The sequence below is a fragment of the Anoplophora glabripennis genome, unplaced genomic scaffold (assembly GCF_000390285.2).
Source record: "Anoplophora glabripennis isolate ALB-LARVAE unplaced genomic scaffold, Agla_2.0 scaffold532, whole genome shotgun sequence".
NCBI lineage: Eukaryota > Metazoa > Arthropoda > Insecta > Coleoptera > Cerambycidae > Anoplophora > Anoplophora glabripennis.
Window position 1 is genome coordinate 344,698 of NW_019416635.1, and position 17,653 is coordinate 362,350.

The following is a 17,653-nucleotide window of genomic DNA, read 5'->3' on the forward strand; positions in this document are numbered from 1 at the left end:
AATGTTTATTAATTATTTTTTATTTTACATTTTCAAAAATTACTATAAAAATTGTTTCGTATGTATTTGGAAATTCACATCTTGCAATCTTACTGGACAGTTCTTCATTTGTTGTACACAAGGGAAGTAAATATTAACAGCACTATAAGAAAAAATGTGAAATGTAAGTACTCAGCCTATTTCAGCAAGTCCATACCGAAACAGAAAAATATATCTACTTGTGTTATGACAAGTTTATCATTTTTTAAACCATACTTTTAAAAAAAATTAGCTATAAGAAGGGATCACTGTGTTCTTTTGAGTGTATTTTTTACATAAAATTAATGCTTTCTCACATGTGGGTATATTTTTAAAGTAAAAAACCAAGTCTACTGAATTTGGAGTTTAAACTATTACCTTACTAGATCCGTTACCATTTTTATTACCATTGCCATTTTTACTAGGAGAGGGACAACAGGGTGGGCAACAGGGCATGCAGCATGGGTAGTACACACATGGCACGCAACACGGTACACAGCAAGGGGCACAACAAGGTGCGCAACATGGTGCACAGCAAGCAGGGGGGCAGCAAGACATTTTATATTTCTATTTTTATTTTATCTTGGTATATTTACTTGAATTTTGAATATTGTGGCCAAAATGTTTGTTTATAACAAATTTTGTGTTACCAAGGTAGTGAAATTGTTCTGTTCATGGATTCCATGACTCTCTTATTAATGCACACAGTCAATGTAGTAGATGCCAAATAATGTTATTCAAGAATATTTAAAATATTGAGACTGCCACAATATAATTAAAATACTTTTTTAATAAAAGTTATGTTATTTAAATATTCTACTACATTATTACTTCTAATGTGAAGTGCATACATACTAAAAAATAATTTTAGGGCCGGTACTTTCAGCCACAATTAAGGCAGATTAGGAAATTTGTTGATTTACCCCCGCATCCCCTACCCCTGCCCCACAAGGGCAAACTCTGAAACCCTGTTATACAACATACGACCAACACATTAAAAACAAAATTGGCCATTAGTCTGATCACAGGGGATTTTTGACACCAATCTCTTATACTATTTCTGAAGATTATAAAATTCGTACCGTGGTAAAGACTTCTGAACCAAATATCACTATTGCTATTTAGGTAGCTATCTATCTATTGATGCATTATTTAAATTTTGTTTTAAAAAAACTACAATAAGTATACGAGCCACAAGTAAACTTTATTATACATTTTTCATTTAAATTTTATTAAAGCTCTTGTCTATAAATCTTCTCTTGCACTTGCCTTGACAGTCCTCATCGACCTTTTTTTATAATTTCCTTAGAGTAAACGAGTGTAGATCTTGATCAGACGAACTAACATTTCTGAAAGTAATTAAAAGTTAAACTCTGTTTTCAAAGGAATTCGAATTTACCTTAGGTTCACAACAAGGTCCTACGCAACAAGGAGAACAGCATGGTGAACACGGTAGTATACATGGTACATAGACACAGGGGGGACATGGAGCACAACAAGGCATACAACAAGGTGCACAACAAGGGAGATTTGGACAGCAAGGGGGACAGCTAGACATATTGATGTTTGTTTGTAATTTTCTGCTTAATTCTTTCACTAATAATTTTGAGGACTCTAATCAAAATGTTTAAATCAAACTGTGTTTAGTTGTAGCTATAGCAACGATTTTTTCTTCACAGATTTCTTGATAACTTCTCATTTTTTTCAAGTAATATTTGAATACTTTTCCTCCAAATAAATTTACAATTAATATTTCATCCTTTGTATCATAAAATAAACTAAAAACTTACATAACTGTCACAGACAATATAAACAAGGAAAAACGAAAAGGAAGACATTTGTAAATGACAATCATGGCTACTCTTTCAAAAAACTGAAAAATGTTTTGACACACATGAAACAAAATAATAAACAAAATTTTGTGTAGCAGTTTCATTTACCATTTTGGTCTGTAAATTTTTAGTCTGTCTTTCTGTGTTTGTGTTCGTTTAAATTGTTAAGTGTCTTAAAAAATGGCTTGTACCGACAGAGCAATATTGGGACAATTGAAGGACATAATATGTGATTTAGAGAGCAGGTACAGTACATAAATGATTAGATTGTCTTCCTATAATTCAATCAATATTTTATTAGTTATATTCTCCTATAATAATAACTATTCATCGTTACATAGGCTTGTAATAAATTTAATCACATACTTGTCAATTATGCACTTAGCAATGGACAAGCTCAGCCAATGGTATGTCCCCCACAAACTCAACCCTTTGCCGCTTGCTGCATGGTTTATCCACCACCAATACTAGCGCCAACTTCTCCAGAACCAGTTAAACCGCTCCAACTACCTTGTCCTACTCCAAATAACTATGAGGTGAGAACAATTTGTAACATTTAGCGCATAAGTATATTCGTGTTACAGAATAAAAACGTAGGTAATTAAATATACAGTGCGCCCCAATTTAGAGATTTGCAGACCAATAACACAAATAAAACATAAATGAAGTTTGGGAACTACAATTTCTTCAAAAATTGCAGATCCTACAGTTTATTTTGACGATTTTTGCTATCTGAAACCTAAAGTGTCATGATTTCAGTAATGATCTATTCATTTTGAAATTCATTTTATTTTAAAGAAATGGTAAACCGAATCGAGGGATGTAAATTAAGGTAATGTAATTTGATTTTAAATAAAAAAGATGTCTCTAAAAAAAATCACGGCTTTAGGGTTTGCATTTTTGAGGAATTTATGGTTTGGAAATACTTGTATGTACATTCTCATTATCTTTAGAAAGTGTAACTACTTACAATATGTTAAAAATGATGGAGTGTTTTAAAATGTAATATTTTCTTATATAAATATTCACATCTATGATTCATCATGAAAATGATACATCTCTAAATATCTTCTGAACAGTTGAAAAGAAAATTATGTATGGAAAATCTTAACTATAATGACATTTAATGTGAAAAAAAATTAACAACCAGTTCAGACCAATATCCTGGTTACATCTTTGCAAATTATCTTATGCCATTTGAAAATTTTGAACCGTTTTGGTACAAATTAACAATTTTTAAAGCCAACATATTTAAATAACAGAATTAATTGAAAGATTATACAAAATATGTTCAAAATATCATCTCCATGTCTCAATACGCTTTTAGTACATTGTTTCACATATCCTCCTCCTCTCAAAGATTCCTGTATTCTTGCTGAATCTGTTAATAGCCTTTTTTAAACTTCAGCATACTTTATGCCAAGAACAGAGGAAAATATTTTAAAATATGATTTTCGTTCAAAATAAAATTTTATTTAAAAAATAACAAATTTTTGTGATATCTGCATTTCTCGAAAGATTTAGATATATTTTTTATTTTTTTTTTCATTACAACATCTTGCATGTAAGTATCAAGCCAAATATTCTTATAATTGGACGAGGAAAGCACTCTTTCACTTTTGATACATTGGAATTACACCCTATATGATAAGTGTTAATATTAATGGTCTATACACCCATATACCAGGACATGATGTCCATATTTCACATAAATAATTTAAAAAATTATTGGCGTCAAAAATGAATGATCGGTGTACAGTATCAGTGCAATAAATGCAACAATGCAAATTTTCCTGGATATTATCAAGGAAATATATTTTTTTTTTTTACCACCACACATAGTTATACAATTAGAACATATAGAATTTGAAATCTACTACAAAACCTTTATTTGACAGAAATATTTTGTCTAATATACAGAAGTGAATAAGTTTCACGGGATAATCAAAGTGTCTCACCTTTTAGCCAGAAATGAGCCCTGAAGAAGCCGAAGAAACTCGATATGCCAACTTTTACAATAACTATAACATCGATTATCACACACAATCAGAGGATGCGCCCAATGGCGGTAGCGCTTACAAAGAAATGCGAGATAATGAGAGTAGAGGGGTAACGACAGACGGGAAGAATCCATTATGCCCTGAAAAAAAGAAAGAGAATAATCACCGCGACAAGGGCTGTCCAACTGGCTTCAAACCATGTACCATGAAACTGTGCCCGCCACCTGGATGTCACCCTTGTGGGGTCTGGTGTGCGGAAATTCAACCGTGTCCTCCCAAACCTAAAAAAGTAAGTGGTCCTTATGAACCTAAACCATGTACTAGACCATGTTGTAAACATTGGAAGCCTAAGGATGGTGAGTGCAAATACGATGGCATCTGCAAAGCACACTGCTTTGAACCTCCTCCACATAGAAAGAAATCTGTATGTTAAATCTGACTGGATCCTTTCTGTTTTAGAAAGTGCAACCGGGAAACTGCTAGACTGACGAGTTGTCTTCATAATACTTTTCGTACATCAAATGAAAAAGAACAAATTAATTTCAAAGCAACAAATTTCTTTAATAATTTGTAATACCAGAAAATAACCCTGTCTTTCATTGATTTCACTATAGCTTCTTAGACATAAGTTATATAACTACATTTTTGCTGCGACTGATAAATGATAAAACTTATAAATTAGTTAATTTAACTGAATCTGATAAAGATTACATTGATTCGTTTTAACACTAAGGGAGCTTTAAAAAATATGTTTTCTACTCATTTAAGAAGCTAATATCAATGGAAGATTTGGATACATTTGGTACAACTTTTTACCTGAACTCTGACCCAGACATTCATTTTTAAGTTATCATTAAATAATTAATATTGCAAAAGTTGCATCATTAATTGACAGAAATCAGTTATGCGGTAAAAAATGTGATTGCTTTCAAACAAATATTTTGGCGAGTTTTAAAACAGATCTAAAATTTAAACCACCAAAGCATTTTTAAACAATTATTTTCAGTACACATGAAGTATATTATTAAATTTTTAATTACACTTAAAATGCAATAATATGGACAGTTTGAATTTTAAAAAAATATATTTACAATAGCAACTTTGACAATCTAAACGATAATAAATTATGATAATTATGATAGTAGTAAGTTAAAGGAGCAAAAAATTAGGTACCTATAGGAGGATTAGATGTGAATTTAAAAATATAATTTGCTAAAAGCAAAAATATAAACAAATTTGAAATATCATGAAAACAATTTAGAAAAATGTAGAAAATAGCATCATGCATATTGAATATTTACAAATATGAAACAGGAATGTGTAGCACGAAATATTCTTAAGAACCTTTTAATTATTTTGGAAACCAACCACCTTTTAAGGAATCATAATAGATCATCCAGCATTAAAAAGAAAATATTCAAATATTAATTTAATATTTTACTGTTGAAGTTAGTTTATCTCTAGTAACGGTGCACCCAGAAAAAACTATGAGGGAGCGAAACTTACCAAGTAAAATATCTACAAAAATAAAATTGCTATATCAAAAAAAAACAAGACACCTATAATAAAAAAAATTATTTTTTGTATTGAATTGAGAATATTGAATATTTTCCACGACTCAAAAATTTGAGGAAGGGCATAGCCCCTTAATTCCTCTAGGTGCACTGGTACCTATAGAAATGTTTAATATCAACTCACAATTACAATTTCCTATTTACTATACCAAGGTGATGTTGTTCTATTTAAAAATCAAAATTTCCCTACACCTATTCGTATATATAAAAGAATTTGTTGAAGCAGTGTTATTAATATCTTATTCGATAAATATAGTTTGTTATGTTACTTTTTATTATGAAAAGACATACTATGTTGTTAGTTACTCGATACTTTGATAATATTTTTTATATTGTTTCTGGAAACATTTTGAATTTATAAACTTGTAGAAATAGTTTACACTATGCAAAGTTAAGTTGAAAACATTAATATCAAATATATAAGTCGGGCATCTAACTAGATTAGCATCTGAAATACTGAAAATCAGATGCCAATATTAGCAGTTATACAGGGTGTTAATGAATACATGTTACAAATTTATAGGGTATGTACGGTATAAAAAGTTAAGTAACTTTTAATAAGAGCTCATCTGGAAACTCACTGATTTGAATGTCTGAATCATTTTCGAATATACCCGATGTTTTTTGTATGTTTTTCTTTCTCTTCAGACTTATATAATCCCACAAAAATAAAATTAGGGTTAAAGTCCAGGGAATGACCATGGTTCCATCTATCACAGAGTATTAGCTCGATCTAGACTGAAAATAATCAAAAAACATTCTTCGTTTATGGGTATTACTAAATTTTAACATTCAGGTAGATACCTACTATACCTAACTAGGAAATGGTGAGTTTCTTATTAAAAGTTAGTCAATTTTTAATCATCTACATACCCTACAAATTGGTAACACATATTAATTAACACCCATTATAATACAAAATTTACACTTACTGCAAAAAATTAATTTAGCATGTAATCAATATTAAGTTTTTATATATGAATTTTTTTTCAATATATAATCATTTTACTTCAAAAGAATTATACATCTTGCTTATATTTTTCTATTTTTTTTAATGACATTTTTCAAGCAATGCTGTTACAAAACAAAAAACAAAATGGTTTCGAATGCATAAGATTTAATGCTTTTAATCTACTTTAAAGTAGTACAAATTTTTGTCCATCTTATTTGTTCACATTTTGAGTAATGAAAACCATATTTTAGAAAAATAAACAGAACATTGAAATGTTGAATACATTTATAATAAAGCTGATGTACAGATGTACAAAAATGCTTTTTTGTTAGTAAATTGATTATACTTTTTGAGTGATTTCTTTTCTTTTTTATAAAAACTGATAATGATTACATGCCATTAATTTTCTTATTGATTTATTAGATTAGACTATGAGAAACGGATATTTTCAATTTCGAATTTTCAGTTAGAAAGTATTTTTCAAAAACTACACTATAAACCTAATAATTTTAGACTTATTAATACAGGATAGGTTAAGAAAAAAGTAATTTGGAACGTAAGTGGTACTATAAATTAATGTTATTTAAATTTAATATAAGCTCTTTCGTGTAATTATTTAAGTGGATTTTTACAATATTATAGTAAGCGCAAGAAATTTTTAAATAATTATAGTTTTAGTTAAGAAAAATATATTTAGTTAAAGATTTATGAGGCTATACCAGTTTAGATGAAAGTTCTACGGAACTATAAAAAATATAAATTGTAACATTTCAACAAACCAAATAAAATGGGAAAAATATAGGTAAACATAATTAAAGCTTCTAAAGTAACAATTAAATTTAGGTTTAACATTTATTTCTGAACAGTAATAATTTTATATTATGTACGTAGTGATCATTAAGTAATTTATTTTGAGCATATATTATGTAACCTTATTATTCAGAAGTCTTACTTACAAGTGCCTATATCACTTCTTTGTCTTTGAAGTTAGAAAATATACTTCATATAATGAATTTTAGCAGTTGTCTTGAATAATTATAATATATTGCGGTTGTAAATAATGTTCCACTGCAAAGGCTTTTTGTAATTTTAAAGTATTTTTGATTAACTATTGATCGTTTCATTACATTTTTTAAGTTTCTTGACATGAAATGTAATTTTATTTATAAGAACTCCTATTTAAATTTTATTTGTAGTCTCTACTTCAGTAATAAAATATAATAATAAATATTGGTCATATTTATAACTCCAGTCCAGGGTTAAATTAAATCATCTAATCCTCCATTTCTTTTTAATATTCAAAACCATTAGTGATTATTTGTATATAACAAAATTTGAACACCTACTATTTACAGATACAATTTAAACAAGATATACATATATCTGACTAAAGTTTAACAAAACAACAAAAAATTTTAATTAAAAATAAACTTCTTTCAATTAATGATGCAGCTTTTACAATTTACTGCTATGTACAACATTTAATCATTTTTATCATATATTAAAAAAGTAAAAAATTATTTGTTTTATTTATTGAAAACTTGTTAATAATTAACATACAGTGTGTTTCACTTAATGTCAGGACACCTTCCTATTTAGGATGGCATTGGCCGATTTCCAAAATTCTTTTTTTTTGTGTGGTAGTACTCAAAAAGGCCTACTTTTTGATATTATATTTTTTGACATGTGATCTTTTCTATGGCCTACTATCATTAACCCTTTCACTGCTCCAGACGTATTTATTCGCTAAAAATTTATAGGGCTCAAACTGCTCCAGACGGATTAATTCGCTTGAATAGTTATTGGATCAGACTGCTCAAACCGTATATATTCGCAACCATGCGCATTAGTGCAATTAGTATGGGGAATTTTTGCGGGCGGATCTAATAGCGATTGTGACAAATATTTTTATGGAAGGAGGTACTGGTAATAATGCCAAGATTGTTCATCTCTCTTTCAGTTTCTATTTAGTACAGCTGTCGATATCCTGTATTTTATTTAAAATAAAATCGTAAAATTTATCGTAAATCATAATTTAACACAACATAATGTAAAACTGTAAAAGTGGTATAACTGCTCCAGACGTATATATTCACACGCGATAAACTTTCGCGCACGACGAGGTAGCTACATTCAGACGTATTGCGCAGCGAAAGGGTTAAGAAAAGACCCTCAAAAATTAAAAAACATATTAGGCATTTTTTAAGAAAGAAATGTTTAGCATTTTCAATTTGATCACTCCTCAAAACCCTAAATACAGTTTCATTATTATAGGGTGTTCACAAAATAGGTTCAAACTTTGAAAAATTTCACTTATTGCAGTGTCCTGTATTAACAGTGAAAAATATTTTCAATATATTTTTTCATAATTTTATTAGCCAAAGGTATATCCATACAGTTTCATTAATTTCACTCATGCAGGGTGCTCACAATAGGACAGCCAAATATATATATTTTTTATTATGCCAGAAATGAGTTTCACAACGAAATAATATTTAAATATGTATTACTATTTTCTATTAGTCCACCATGCACTCTTCAGTTCGTCTCCTCTTATTTTTAATAACTCTCCTCAACTGATATGGTGTTATTTGTCGACATGCTTGTCTAATTATATTACATAAATCTTAATTAAAAAAATTAACGTGTTTTGTAGGATTTTATGTGATCGAATAATCGGACCCTTCTTTTTTTACGTTAATCTAAACGCACAGATTTTTATGAATTTTTTAAACAATGATTTCTGGGATTCAGTACATGCATTTCCTCTTCATGTAAGACAGAACCTCTACATTCAATTATATGGAGTACCTATTCATAATGCGGTAATAGTACGTCATTGGTTGAATGAGTGTTTCCCGAGAGGTCACAACAGTCCGTTAGCTGAGTGGGCGTCAAGAGCTCCAGACTTAACACCTCTTGATTTCTTTTTATGGGGAACTGTGAAAAATATAATGTATAAAACAAGGTCCCAGAACAGAGAAGATTTATGTAATAGACAAACATGTCGCCAAATAACACCACATCAGTTGAGGAGAGTTATTAGAAATAAGATGAGACGAATTAAACAGTGCATACCAAATGATGTGAACTAATAGAAAACAGTAATATTTAAACATTATTTCGTTGTGAATAGAGTTTTTGATTTCTCGGCTTACTTTTTTTCTCAGGACTCGAAAATTCTCGACTAGGAATTCCCGGGAATTCTCGAATTCTCGAGAAATTTAAAGAAGTCATAATTTTGGTATTGCAATGCGAAATAAAAACATGCTAATATACTTAACAATCATCATCAACATTTATTATTTATTCAGTATTTTTATTAATTACTTATGTTTCTACTTCTACTAACAAAACTAAATTAAACTTTGAGTATATTCTTCTTGAAAACCTTTAATTTGTTTTTTTATTAAACACTTTTAATATACTTATGTTTATTTCAATGTTTTTGAATCGTAGCTTCCTTCCAATAATTATTAATAATCATTAATCACGCAGTCTTTTAATTAAACAAATAGTAGATACGGAATTTAACCTAAGAAATCTTTAAAAAATACAAGTTTTAATTTAAAGATACAGAAGCGTTCTTCCTATTCATCAACAACAATCAACATCAACATTAGGTATCTCCTTATAAAATTTCTACACACTCGTATAACTAGGTACATTAAAAAATAAGAATCACATAAGTAGACTAAAGCCTTAAAAGCTTAAAATAAATAAATCATGAACTAGTCGAGAAACCACTTTAACCGCTCAGCTATTTGTTGAGAAAGGACCTGAACGCATGAACGAAACGAACGTGCAGCGGCACGAGAAGGGAGGGCATAGACAAGCACAATTACTTCAAAATTCAAGAACTTAAGACGCATGTGATTTTTAAATTTCTCAATTTCTCAACACTTTTTTCTCATCTCGAGTAAGGCCAGATTTCCCGGGAATTCTCGTTTCGAGAAGTTTCGACCAGAAACCCTAGTTGTGAAACTCATTTCTGGTATAATAAAAAAAATAATTTGCTTGTCCTATTGTGAGCACCCTGTATGAGTGAAATCAATGAAATTGCATGGATATACCTTCCGTTATTAAAATTATGAAAAAATATCTTGAAAATATTTTCCACTGTTAATACAGGACACTCTGCAATACGTGGAATTTTTCGATGTTTGCAGCTATTTTGTAAACACCCTGTAAAAGCTATAATAATGAAATTTTGTATTTAGGGTTTTGAGGTATGATCAAATCGAAAATGATATCCATTTCTTTCTTAAAAAAATGCCTATGTTTTTTAATTTTTGAGGGTCTTTTCTTAATGATAGTAGGCCGTAGAAAAGATTACATCAAAAAATATAATATCCAAAAGTAGACCTTTTTGAGTACTAAAAAAGAGAATTTTGGAAATCGGCCAACGCCATCCTAAATACGGAGGTGTCCCGACTTTAAGTGAAACACACTGTATAACATAAAATTATTTGAAAGTGTTTTTACACGTATTGCATCTGAAAAATTATGATAATATTCTTAATAATATTTCTTTAGATTATTTTAAGGAAAAAAGTTTCTACGAACATTTATTCTAAACAGTCCAGCATTTTAAATACAGTTCATGTTTTTAAAAATTAACCCACTCTACGCAAACATCTTGTGTACCTACTGTTTGACATATCCTCGACAAATTGGTGACAAGTAAACAAACAAATATTCACCAAATATGTTTTATTCGAAACTTGTTTGTTATTATTTTATACGTTCATATGAGTTGCTACATCGAAAGAAATTTTAATATATCTTATTCGAATTATGCCTTTCTAATTAATAAACATATCAAATGTTTTCTGAAAATGTGTCTGTGAATCGATTTTATTGTACTGGAATTACTAGCAACGTAAAAAATATATTTCCAAGTGGCCCCCTCTTTCAAAGTTACAGACCCCTGAAATCCGCCCCTAAGAATAGTCTTTTTTATAGCTCAGAACCCTATTGTACATGAATCACTAAATTTGGTACACAGGGGTTTTATGACGTGGAATTGATAGTGCTACGCTTTTTGGCTTGTAACCCCCATAAGACACTTTTTCGTGGGCCCCCTCATCTTTGGAACCAAAAACATTTTGTCGCATATTTGAATTTCTTAAAAATTATTAGTTCCCTAGAAAACCATTGCAATTAGAAACTTTGTTGTCTCTTGATATTTTTTTCGTAAAACGCAATGTTTTTGAGAAAAATGGCGAATCACGATATGCATTTGATCGCATTTTGACATTTTTCTTGAAAACATTGCATTTTAGGAAAAAGTATCAAGGAACAAAAAAGTTTCTAAATAAATGTTTTCTAGTGGACCAATGTTTATATGAACTTTTTGTCTTAAAAATCACTCGAATGATTCTGTTGAATTTATTGTACATACTTAATTAACACCCTGTATATCACCCGTCATTTGTAACAAAATGTTACACAGGAATTTATTTTAATATATTCAACACAAGTATTTTTATATTTCTTTATGATACCATTCTATGGCCCACCTTGTATTATTGAAGAAGTATGGTATAGTTTCCAAATTTAGTTAAATCATCTCAAAACATTGAAAATAAAATAAATTTAAGAACATAATGAAAAACAAAATAAAAGTGATTGTGAAAAATCTCTTAATGAAAATGTCTCATGTAATAATAATAATAATATAATAATTGTCTAATACAACTTCAGAAAAAAAATTAATAATTAACACTACTACAACTATTTCTTAGAGACCGGGCATAATGAATGCCACATTGTCTAAAGTACTCATGAGTTGTTCAGGAGTACATGAATTTTCTTGTAATTCCGGAATCTGCTGGGTAAGACACAGCAGGGGGCCAAGAGCACATAAGAGCGAATCTAACAGAACAGATAAACTTCCTGATACTGCTATTTGTCCCTAAAAATCAGCAAGTCCTAATAGCCACTATAAAATTCAGTTTCAAATAATACCTCATGTTCCTTTAAACGTTCTCCTATAATAGTTAGACTTTCTCCAAGAAGCTTCAAATGTGCAGCAACATCAATAGGTTTAATTCCAATAACTTTGTATGGGGCTTCTTTTCCTCTTGGACTTGGTGGTGACACATTGACATTTTCATAAGTGTTCCCACTAATTTGAAAAGCTGCTAGTGGACCCTGACCTGGTTTATTTGTTGGTGTCTTTTTGCCCGTCATCTTTGGTGTCATTTTAGTTGCTGGTTTGAAACTTCCACCAAATTGTTCTACATAAGGAAATTAAGTAAATGGCACAAAATAAACCATGAATGGTTTTTTACTAATTAAAAACCCATTTTTAAGTGGTGAAGACATTGTATAAATGTTGGTAAAATATATTTTTGTTACAAATCTTACCTCCACTATATACATGGATATCTATGTCTTACCTTTTTCTTTTCCTTTATGTTTATCTGTCTTCAATATTCTACCATCTTTTATAACCAATTTCTTTTTCGAAGAATTTGTATCAAGTCTTCTAAATCCACCTCCTTCTGCATCATCATAATCACTGTCTGATTCAACAGATTCATCTATACTTGATTCAGTTGTATTTGCAGGCTGTTCATATTCACTGTTATATTCTGAACCACTTTCTTCCATATCGTAATTCTCATAATTATCGTCTTTCATATACATCTACAATAAAGAAACACAAATATTGATAACATTTTTTAAATTTAATCAGTTCTACCTCATCAAACTTTTGTGACTTCCTAGGCGGTGTTTCAAAGGTCTCCAGTTTTCTAGCAACTGCGGAAGGTCCTTTTTTATTAAAAGTCCTGTCTATCTCATCGGGTGATTCAAAATCTACTAATTTTGACGACTTTTTTCTTACTCTACCACTTCTTGAAACTCCAGTTACCTCTAGATCTATAATTATCAAGTGGGTCACTTTATAATGGAATTAATCCTTACTAACTACCACAAAATAAATGATTACTCTTTTTTTCAAATAAAAAAAAAATTAATTAATTAATTAATAAAGACGGGTCCTACAACAATTGTTCAAAACAAAATCCTTCCGCATCGATACACTTTTGACATCTTCTAATCAGGCTATTTATAGAGGAAGTTATTATGGCATGATTTTCCCTGAAGAAATTACAATTTTCCTTTATTTTTTGCCACAATTTGTCTTGTGTTTATCAGCCCAAGAACCCTCGAACTTTTCATAGTAAATTTTAATTTAAAATTTAGTTATACAGTGTTACCTAGACAATTAAATAGATTAGCCTTATGGATCACATTAAAAAGGAAGTGTTAAATTTTTATTGTGCATATAATTTAATTCGAATTGCAAAATTGATTTTAAAAACACAGAATGTTTGGGCTCCTCGTAGCTTGTCCCTAAATCTGTAAAGCGTTTACCATCACAGCAGTGAAAGACAGAATGCTAGTAGTGCTTATTTACTATGTAGTTTGGGCTCTGTGTAGTCTAACCGTAACCAAGTAATAGCTATTTACTGCTTTTTTTTCTTATTAAACGTAATTTATTTATGTGTAAGATAGTAAATGTTTAAATTAGACAATAAAGACAAACTAACATCACTTGCAATGCTATCTATGAAAAATCAATGGTATGAGAAATACTAAACTTTATTGAAAAAGTGATTAAAAAGTTTATTTCGTACAAAATCAGAAGAATGTATGTACCTTCACTATAAAAAATAATGTTGAGCACATTTTCCCTATATTTCAATAGTACTTTAAAAAAACTACCCAATTGTCTTTGATTTCTTTTTCAATACTTGGTATCTAAATTTTTCCGCTCCCCCTGGTATGGAAGTTAAGAGCCGCCACTGCATTTTATTTTATCCATTTTTGTTTCTCTATCAATATATGGAGAAAAGAGGGCAATTTACATGAACGGCCTTCACTTTTTACTGGAAAATTAATTTTTAATGCCTAATTGAAAAGTGTGGCTGGTGTAGGACTTGCGATTTTCAAGAATTAAAAAAACACTGCAATATGGAAATATTTGTTATATGGCATGACTTGACATGAAGCAGAACTGTCATAACGCTAAAACAACTTTCACTAGAGCTGAAGTGGGTTGCACGTAGTCATTATATTAATGGCTTATACAGCTATAAAATGGAACACCTTGTATATTAAAGAACAAAACTAACTTTTTAATATGCTAAACTAAGTAATAAAAATGGTATAAAAAGTCAAATTTCTTTATAATAAGTTTGAATCAATAATTTATTGTCATAAAGAGGACTATTATCCCATATATATGTAAAAGGCAGAAAATTTTAACAATACATTTACAATGGTCTTTATTTAAAAAATTTAAAAATAAATGTACTTAAGGTTAAAAGTTATTTAAACATTTGTATCTATGATTCTGTTAAATCTTCATCTTGTTTCCAACCATCTTCATCACTTAAAAATCGTCGTTTAACTGTGGTATTCATATAAGGTCTCAAGGCCCACTCTGTATCTGCAGAATCGGCAATATCCAGAGTTCCTAATTTTATTTCATACAACCTCAATTGAAAACGTGGTCCAACTTCACTCAGTTCCACCTGTAATTATTATTTATATTAGCAAGTACAGCATTTAATTTATCAAAGTATTTTAAAATGTACATATATTTTTTAAGAACTTACTTGTCTTTCAACGGTTTTATAAGTATGATGTCTAAAACTAATGTAGTCATCATGATTGGCAAAAGTTATAACTCTCTTTGAATCCTCTTTAGGAACAGGGAACAAATACTTTAAAATACTCATAATACGTTCACCCAGTTTGGTTTTAAAATTGTGAAATATAAGATGTGGGTACTGCTCCGACATAGTGCCAATGTCAGGTATGTCATGCCTCATAACAACGTCAGACATATTAAAATATGCCGTTGGTCCATATGGTAAATGACAAATCACCAAACCATCTGGTACTCCTCTATGTTCATGAACAACTATAAAGTCTGTGACATCATTGGCTCTACAAGCATGAATCAACTGCTTCATCTCATAATTACCACGATTCATTCTTTGAGCATTAGGAAAAATTAGACGTAATTCTTTTACGAACATTTTTAATCTAGCACTGGGATCTCGCGATGTCGTTATAACTATTTTGGGGTCTTCTACACCAGCATATCGGTATTCATCATCTTGAGAATTTGCTAAAGCTCCTCCACTTTCACCACCAAACTGAACCGCTGCCTCAGGACCAGCATCTTCCCATGTTATCTTTTTAGCATAGTGAAGAGCTTTATTCTGTAGATCTCCATGTATGGGTACATTCTCCTCTAAACTTCTTTTTATTTTATCTTTCTTTTCTTGTATTGACTTTTGCCTATCCTCGACTGTTTTTCTGTATAAATACTCTCGTCGTAAGCGAGCTTGTCGACGCAACATCTTTTCAAATTTTTTGGAAAAACAAAATTAACAAAATCACATCTAACAGGCACCTTAACCTCATCACGTCAACGTGCTAACACGAACTGTCTAATATGGTAACTTTTTGACAGAAGTAAATAAATAATGTATTTTCATATCCATAGGCATGCAGGTAAGTAACAATAAACATTTTATATATTATAAAGGTTTACAAAAGCAGATTAACATGAACTGTATACACTATTTATTTTTTTTTACAAAAACAAATTCAATATTCAGTTCACAACTTACCTTCATTTTTCTGTTTCTTGGACTGGAAGTTTTCCATAGCTAAAATATTAATTTTAATGTCTTAATATACACCCAAACAATAAAGAAAAAATAAATTAACTCAACAAAAATATCGAAGTTATAATAATATGTTAAATTTGCAACATAACAATATTTTGACAAACTTTTTGTTTTATTTTTAACCACCAAATTTTTTTTATTGAGCTGCTTTCGAGTGCAAAATGTCAAACTCCTAATCCTGAGCCTGGATCCACATGCGTGCTGATCACGGATATCCGTATCCGTGATACGTATATGCGAAATTTGGTCCATCCAGATGCGCCATTATTCCATGGCCAGAAATTGGCCTCAATGATTTGGGATCGAGGGGGATTATCCCTCTTTATCCTGCCTCATCTCGTGTAGGCCTGGACAGCCTTCGTAGGTGGGCCACATCCGTCGTCTACCCCGACCGGAAATGCGGCCGGTGTAGGCGCTTTATGGGACCTCCTTTTGTCCTGGCTGGGCCCCGCCGGCTAGGGCCCTTTCTTCCATCCAGATGCATTGTCCGTATGTATCTCTGTCATTCTACTTCAACGATCTCGCTACAAAGTTGAAATTAACTAACTTTCATCCGTTTTGAGTAGTATATTATATTAAAATCTATGGTTTTGACCTTATCTCAGCCAAAGTATAGAAAACAGTAAATTCATTGCCTATCTAACCTATTTATTAAAAAATGGACCCTAGTTTCATTTTTCATGTCGCTTTAAATGACTGCGCAAAGACCACGCGCAAGTAGGGGAACTTCAAAAGCTGAAAGCTAAGTCTCGCTTGTTGGTGGACTAGGAGCTGGGCTTGCTATTGCGCATAGATCACGCGTCCCTTTACTGGACTTTTAGAACAGTGGGGTTGTGGTCCACAAAAGAGGGGAAGTAAATTTACTGTTTTCTATACTCAGCATGGAACCACATGCACAAGTTTCTAAACAGATAACCACATGTGTGTGCGTGATCACTGATCACAGACCCGTTGTAATCGCGTGACCATCGTGCATCAGTAAGGGTGCCATCCCATGCGTTGCGGAAAATACGCAATAGATTTGAAATATGTGGCGCGCGTTCCGTTTCACAGTGTTTTCTGCGATATATTTTATTATAAATTTAGATAAATATAATTTTGTCTTTCATAGTTTTAAAAATATTGTTTTTTAACTAATTCTAATTGTTTTCTAGAAATATGTGGGAAAAATTGCTCGATTTGTTACTAAAGTGAGGTTAGAGTACTGTTATTGCGTTAAAAAAAAGTGCTCCATGAGACTGGACTCACGCAATCAAGACGTTAATTTATAAAAACTTATTTAAGTAAATAATATTACAAATAAAAATGAAATTGGATATATATTTAATTTTAATTAGGTGTAGAAGATTCTTCAGAAGTGCTCATACACCTGGTCAAGCAAAAAGTGAAAGAGAAAACATTAAAAAAAAAGTGCATTTATACTTATTGTTAAAAAAAACATTTTAATCAAACCAAACTTAATTGCGTTTTCAAACCTTATTTATACAATTTTTCTTTGCACATGAAATCTGTACAATAAAAACCATACTTAAAGCGACTCGACACTGCGTCAAGATCA

General features: G+C 30.5%; 5 protein-coding genes across 5 annotated transcripts; 1 reads left to right on the forward strand and 4 right to left on the reverse strand.

The window, feature by feature from the left end:
• On the reverse strand, positions 1-628 carry LOC108914470 (male-specific sperm protein Mst84Dd-like). The gene is made up of 2 exons (XM_018720299.1): positions 397-628; positions 1-142 (listed from the first exon to the last, which is right to left on the reverse strand). The coding sequence occupies exons 1-2, from the start codon at positions 574-576 to the stop codon at positions 134-136; spliced, it is 189 nt and encodes a 62-aa protein (XP_018575815.1). The 5' UTR covers positions 577-628; the 3' UTR covers positions 1-133.
• A 636-nt stretch (positions 629-1,264) lies between these two features.
• LOC108914469 (male-specific sperm protein Mst84Dd-like) lies at positions 1,265-1,740 on the reverse strand. The gene is made up of 2 exons (XM_018720298.1): positions 1,418-1,740; positions 1,265-1,367 (listed from the first exon to the last, which is right to left on the reverse strand). Exons 1-2 carry the CDS (start codon positions 1,574-1,576, stop codon positions 1,359-1,361), a joined length of 168 nt encoding a protein of 55 aa, XP_018575814.1. The 5' UTR covers positions 1,577-1,740; the 3' UTR covers positions 1,265-1,358.
• A 197-nt stretch (positions 1,741-1,937) lies between these two features.
• On the forward strand, positions 1,938-4,284 carry LOC108914473. Its single transcript, XM_018720302.1, has 3 exons — positions 1,938-2,095; positions 2,236-2,386; positions 3,816-4,284. Exons 1-3 carry the CDS (start codon positions 2,031-2,033, stop codon positions 4,281-4,283), a joined length of 684 nt encoding a protein of 227 aa, XP_018575818.1. The 5' UTR covers positions 1,938-2,030; the 3' UTR covers position 4,284.
• A 7,759-nt stretch (positions 4,285-12,043) lies between these two features.
• LOC108914472 (HMG domain-containing protein 4) lies at positions 12,044-16,147 on the reverse strand. Its single transcript, XM_018720301.1, has 5 exons — positions 16,036-16,147; positions 13,086-13,264; positions 12,781-13,030; positions 12,347-12,618; positions 12,044-12,293 (listed from the first exon to the last, which is right to left on the reverse strand). Exons 1-5 carry the CDS (start codon positions 16,070-16,072, stop codon positions 12,120-12,122), a joined length of 912 nt encoding a protein of 303 aa, XP_018575817.1. The 5' UTR covers positions 16,073-16,147; the 3' UTR covers positions 12,044-12,119.
• Positions 14,664-15,838, reverse strand: LOC108914471 (U3 small nucleolar ribonucleoprotein protein IMP4). The gene is made up of 2 exons (XM_018720300.1): positions 15,010-15,838; positions 14,664-14,925 (listed from the first exon to the last, which is right to left on the reverse strand). The coding sequence occupies exons 1-2, from the start codon at positions 15,760-15,762 to the stop codon at positions 14,737-14,739; spliced, it is 942 nt and encodes a 313-aa protein (XP_018575816.1). The 5' UTR covers positions 15,763-15,838; the 3' UTR covers positions 14,664-14,736.
• Positions 16,148-17,653: the final 1,506 nt, after the last annotated feature.

What these genes read in the sequence shown, in the direction of transcription:
- LOC108914471 (XM_018720300.1), bottom strand. Translation starts at nt 15,762, where the DNA reads ATGTTGCGTCGACAAGCTCGCTTACGACGAGAGTATTTATACAGAAAA. An exon ending in ATAAAACCGTTGAAAGACAA is followed by an intron (nt 14,926 to 15,009) that starts GTAAGTTCTTAA and finishes TAATAATTACAG; the next exon opens with GTGGAACTGAGTGAAGTTGG.
- LOC108914473 (XM_018720302.1), top strand. Translation starts at nt 2,031, where the DNA reads ATGGCTTGTACCGACAGAGCAATATTGGGACAATTGAAGGACATAATA. An exon ending in ATATGTGATTTAGAGAGCAG is followed by an intron (nt 2,096 to 2,235) that starts GTACAGTACATA and finishes TTATGCACTTAG; the next exon opens with CAATGGACAAGCTCAGCCAA. An exon ending in CTACTCCAAATAACTATGAG is followed by an intron (nt 2,387 to 3,815) that starts GTGAGAACAATT and finishes CTCACCTTTTAG; the next exon opens with CCAGAAATGAGCCCTGAAGA.
- LOC108914470 (XM_018720299.1), bottom strand. Translation starts at nt 576, where the DNA reads ATGTCTTGCTGCCCCCCTGCTTGCTGTGCACCATGTTGCGCACCTTGT.
- LOC108914472 (XM_018720301.1), bottom strand. Translation starts at nt 16,072, where the DNA reads ATGGAAAACTTCCAGTCCAAGAAACAGAAAAATGAAG. An exon ending in CAAGAAACAGAAAAATGAAG is followed by an intron (nt 13,265 to 16,035) that starts GTAAGTTGTGAA and finishes TGATAATTATAG; the next exon opens with ATCTAGAGGTAACTGGAGTT. An exon ending in AGTCACAAAAGTTTGATGAG is followed by an intron (nt 13,031 to 13,085) that starts GTAGAACTGATT and finishes TCTTTATTGTAG; the next exon opens with ATGTATATGAAAGACGATAA.
- LOC108914469 (XM_018720298.1), bottom strand. Translation starts at nt 1,576, where the DNA reads ATGTCTAGCTGTCCCCCTTGCTGTCCAAATCTCCCTTGTTGTGCACCT.